The 5,197-nt window shown below is 45.8% G+C and overlaps 2 protein-coding genes across 2 annotated transcripts in view; one reads left to right on the forward strand and one right to left on the reverse strand.

The window, feature by feature from the left end:
• The window catches only part of LOC116843102 (structural maintenance of chromosomes protein 6), a 6,809-nt gene extending 5,223 nt beyond the window's left edge, over positions 1–1,586 (forward strand). The window contains exons 15-19 of the mRNA XM_032813176.1: positions 13–178; positions 264–377; positions 463–657; positions 864–997; positions 1,081–1,586. Coding sequence (XP_032669067.1) covers positions 13–178; positions 264–377; positions 463–657; positions 864–997; positions 1,081–1,117 — 646 coding nt within the window. The 3' untranslated portion in view covers positions 1,118–1,586. The remainder of the gene's footprint in view (positions 1–12; positions 179–263; positions 378–462; positions 658–863; positions 998–1,080) is intronic.
• Positions 1,587–2,662: 1,076 nt separating this feature from the next.
• On the reverse strand, positions 2,663–3,931 carry LOC116843107 (larval cuticle protein A2B-like). The gene is made up of 2 exons (XM_032813181.1): positions 3,828–3,931; positions 2,663–3,328 (listed from the first exon to the last, which is right to left on the reverse strand). Exons 1-2 carry the CDS (start codon positions 3,837–3,839, stop codon positions 2,726–2,728), a joined length of 615 nt encoding a protein of 204 aa, XP_032669072.1. The 5' UTR covers positions 3,840–3,931; the 3' UTR covers positions 2,663–2,725.
• Between the last annotated feature and the right edge of the window lie 1,266 nt (positions 3,932–5,197).

A 5,197-nucleotide genomic window follows, 5' to 3' on the forward strand; every position in this document is an offset into this window, starting at 1 on the left:
CAATCTTTACAGATCGATAAAAAATATCAAGACTACATTGACCGATTTACGAGAAAAAATTTGTGAGGTGGAGCATCAATTCGGTTCTGTGAATACTTTGCGAGAAAAATTGCGAGAGAAAGAAGAAAAGTACGGTGTGAATATCGAATTTATGTCGAAATTGAAGCAAAGTTGCGAGGTAAAAGTATATCTTCCATAGTTGTACGATTATAATTTAATCGAAATTCAGAATGTTTTCATGATGATGCATTCGTATATTGCAGAGTCACATTGCGCGAGTGAAGCATCGACAGAAGTTGTTTGTGGAGTTGAGGCAGTTATATGGTATTCATATACAGAAGTCTTTCAATGATGTACTTGCTCTAAGACAATATAAGGTAACTATAAATAAATGTTTCTCGTGCGTGCACATTGTATTAGTTTTCACTGCTAGAATATTTCTTAATTACTCCATCTTATTAGGGTATCATGACAATTGACCATAATAAGAAAGTGCTTGACCTGAATGTAAGCGCACGAGATGACAAAAACGCCGGCAATGACACAAGATCGCTCTCAGGAGGTGAACGATCGTACTCGACTGTCGCATTCATTTTGGCCATTTGGGATTGTGTTCAGCTACCCTTCTATTTCCTCGACGAATTTGATGTGTTTATGGTGAGTGTTCCCCACGTCTCTTGTATATTCCAAGATATATTCTTATACTCCGAAACTTAAGGAAAAGGGCAAGTGTCCAATTAAAAATATTTTCTAATTTGAGGATTTTCGCAACTAAAAACTGAGGAGAAATGAGCATTGATTTTATTTCATACAAACTGCAAATTTGATTCGCGCAAAATATCCAAGTATAACTTATTTTGCAGGACAAAGTGAATCGACGGGTGATTATGGATATACTGTTGGATCACACCAGGTTGCATCCGGAGAGCCAGTTTTGTTTCTTAACACCTTTAGACACGTCGCACATTCTTACTGAAGATTACGTAACGATTCATCAGTAAGTATTGAAGTATTCACTGTTTGCTATCGGAGGAATTTAATTACTACATTACTATCTCTTGAATGAATGTTTCTTTTCAGATTGCAACCACCGGAAAGAAGAGGACTAAGTCAGTAAATTCGTATTTTGTTTATCAATTTTGACATTATTTCATTCTGTTTCATGCGAAATCCAATAACCATATTTTGCCTTGTTTCTACTAAGAAATAAGATATTTATTTACGTTATATTGTTTTTTTAAACAAAGTTCTACATATTTATTTTTCATAATTTATAAGATGAAGGCAGATATCACACACAAAAGGCGTGTCTTGTTGTTAAATGTTACATGAAGATGGTGAAAGATATTTGCACTTCATATTACATATAGTATATAAATAGCCGTAAAATTGTTTGTAACAAAATTATTACTCAAAATCACCACGAAATAGGAATAGTATTAGCTCATGTTATTCGGTGTACATAAGAGAGCAAAAACTTAGTATGCCAAATATGAAGAGGAAAAGTGCCTTGATTTTTATCTGTTACCAAATGCAAAACAGTACATATTTTTTCTTAATAATAAAATGCAAGCACCAAATGTCGACCGTCAACGTGCTTCAATAACCTACTGGAAATTTGCTTCCTGAACTTCCAAATCCTGTCGTCTCCAGACTAGTCTCGGCACGAAGCGATCCACCTCCATATCCACAGGTAAATTCTCGCAATGACCGACCGTACAGTCCGACATCCTGATCCTCATTGTAAATCATGTTTTCCAGTAGCAACGCTCGCGTCGAAGGATTGGCGAGCAACTTCTCTCTTTTTCTCCGTCCTTCCTTTTTCCCTGGGTCGATTCATCGGGAACAGAACCGTGATCCAGAATGGTTGGACGTGAGCGACGAACCAAGATACATGTATACACACACGGTGTGTGCGGTCTACGTCGAACTGGTAAGTGGATCAAGGTTCGCGGTATTGCGCGAATCTGGTCCGGAGTTCCTGGCTTTAACGCAACGCCATTACACTTATTACATGCGATGCGCGTGAGAGACGGCCGGCCGGCACACAGTGCGTGTTGTTCGGGTGGACGGGGCGTGGTAGCGGCGTTGTGCAATCCGCGCACATGAGTATGTTGGCACTGTCGGAGAAAGTGCCCAAGGAACGCTCGTGAATCGCTAATGGGCCGCCCCGGCGAGGTGGGATAATAGCGAGCAGGTAGTGTCTGACCCAATTTCCGTAATTGGGTCCGGCCAAATTCGATGTTTCCTCGATGACTTGTGCTCCGGCGGCTCTATACGAATTAGTCTACGATCGAATCAGAAAATTGAGTAATGTATTATGTGATACCGCTCATACATATGTATTTATGAATATCATAATTCAATATTAAAAATGATATCGATCGTATTACAAACCGATAATGCCATTTCGACGAATCTATTTTAACAGAAAAAAAGCCGAGATAGTCATGTTTTTCGCTTCTCGCTGCTCTTGAAACTTGCGGAGTACCAGACAATAACTATAACGATTAGAAGGAGGCTGCACAACTGCGAGAATGGAAAACCGTTTTGTGCGAGGATAACGAGAACCATCTCGAAATTTCATTCATCTTGGTTCAATCAACCATCATACCGCAGAAATGTGTTGAAGGTGGGCGAAGGTAATCTCACACGATTGATGTACTTGCTAAGAAAAATGAGATTTATTCAATAAACATGATTCCTAAGTAGTGATCCGGTCAGTTCAGTGAACGTAGGCAGGGGCGGCAGCGTAGGCAGGGGCGGCGGCGTAGGCGACGGGGGCTGCGACCTTGGCGAATGGTGTGGCGTACGCGACGGGAGCGGCGACCTTGGCGATCGGCGCGGCGTAAGCGACCGGAGCGGCTGCGAACTTAGCTACGGGGGCGGCGTAGGCGAGGGGTGCGTGAGCTACCGGGGTGGCGAACTTAGCTACCGGTGCGGCGTAAGCGAGAGGAGCCGGTGCGACGTGAGCGACGGGAGCGGCGGCGACGGCCTTCACGGCGACGGCGGCGGGTTCCTTGCGGACTACGGCGTTGAATCCGTTGACGGGGTCGGCGGTGTAGTCAACGATGCGCCTGGTGCCGTCGGCTTCCAGGAGGGAGTAGCTGCCTTGGACGATGTCGCCGTCACGGATCTCCTGTTGGCTCTTAGCGTCACCGGTCAAGCTGTCGTGCACGTCGTAAGCGTAGCTGTACTGAGGGTGCGGGTCGAAGTCAGCGTCGACCGCTTTGGCCACGGCGACGGGAGCCGCGGCATATGCCAAAGGAGCGGCAGGAGCAATCACACCGGCGTTGGCGGCGGCGATCAGGGTGGCGAGGGCGATGAGCTGCAAAGGCAAGAGTGATACTGTTAGTAGATATTAAGTCGAATATATATAAAAAAAATCATATAGCAAAGAACGCAAATTGTGAGATAACGATAGGTTGTCTTGATTAGACTTGAAGTGAAATTAATTTCGTTGGATTTTCAGCTCAGAGTGCGAACGATGATTAGTCCGAAATGCGAAGGCACGAGGCAGTTCGCGAATAAAGTTTGCTTCAACGAACGTGCCGAGTTTACCGAGTGCGCGTCTACTTGCACGCGCTCTACTTTCGAGCGGTTGTCTGCCGTTAATTGCGCCGTTTTTCGACCGATTAACAAGGTATATAATATCGCAGAGAACGATAACGTGTGGCTTCCAAACCGGATGAGCGCACTAGCCCGCAATTACCCGTCGAATTATCGTAATCCATAATTAACCGAACATCGTCGTCGTCGTCGTCATACGATTTCAAGCGATTTCAAGGCGGAGAGATATACAGCCGGTACTCTGAGAGTCGCAATACCTTGAAGGCCATGGTTGCGCTTGGTTGATCGGTAGTTCGCTCGATCTTCGAGTCTGTGATGCGAATGATACCGGTGGATCGGCGGTTTTCGGCTTATATACCGCCGAACCGGGGACTACCAAGAGGCCCACACCACGCCGCCAGGCACCACCACACGCCAGGGCGTATGTCACTGACGTAACTGGGTGACGGTACCTTCGACGGTCACCCAATTCGCGGCCACGTACCGAGCAGTGCGAAATTGAGCAAGAAATCGGACCACGCCCAACGACGAGCCGAAGCCGGGTTCGAACCCCGAGACAACGAGCACCGTGCCGATCGTCGTCGTCGGGGACTAGGCCACGTCCTTGCCACGAGTTACCTAATCCTCCCCCGCTCGCTCCATCGAGGGTTCCACGGAACGCTTGTTTTCTCAGTCTCACTCGGTCTTACACATTTCCCCCTTATTTCTTCTCTCTTTCTCTCTCTTACAGCCTTTTAATTAAAGAGTTTATACGTGAATGAGATTGCGAGAATATCATATTCTCAAGATGATTCTCTCTCTCAAAAAAAGATTTTTCGCGTTTCTATACAAGACGAGGTTCTTTTGTATGTCGTGTGAAAGGTATGACGGTTATTTCGAGTTCGATAAGATGTTCAGGTGCCTTTTCATTAGGCGGTTACATCATCACTCGATATAATCAAACGCTCTTCGCGAGAATGTTCTCTTTATATTAGACGATTACATTACTACATCTGCACCAGAGCCCATGAGAGACACGACGTGACTTTCTTTTCTTCTCGCTCTGTAAAGTCTCCCCAGATCTATCAACACTCCGCGCGTGTCGTATGGACACGCGCTCATCTGTCACTTGATCCTCCTGACAGATTTTTCTGAACTTGTCTTCTCGGCCACGGTGACTTTAATGCCGCGCGTTTGATAATCCTGTACTACACCCGCCCGCCCGCCTGTCCTGAGTATTACAATCTACATTGAAGGTTTCTCTTGCGCGATGCTATTTTTTATCTTGTCGTCTCTCCACTTGAGAAACGCTGTGAATTTGGCGTATCCACGCACGATCTCTTTGTGAGATAATTTTTTAATGCGCGAACGCACGCTCGCGCAAATTCCCGCTTGCTTCCCAATGTTCATGTGTCAAGTGCTAAGCTCTACCCTTGTAACGCGGAATGCAGCCTAATCGACGCGACAAGTTGCACAGCGCTGTGCAATAAAGCATTACACGACGCTACTTGCATCAAATTGCGTGAGCCTTCGCTCGTACGTTCGCGATTCGTATGTATACGAGCGTGTGTGTACGCGTCTCGGTGCAAGAGTCGATCGACACCTAACGAGAACTTAATGGATACGTGGGTAGGTTGCTGGCCGGCCA

The sequence above is a fragment of the Odontomachus brunneus genome, unplaced genomic scaffold (assembly GCF_010583005.1).
Source record: "Odontomachus brunneus isolate Ranch 3 - 2012 unplaced genomic scaffold, Obru_v1 Obru_scaffold_030, whole genome shotgun sequence".
NCBI lineage: Eukaryota > Metazoa > Arthropoda > Insecta > Hymenoptera > Formicidae > Odontomachus > Odontomachus brunneus.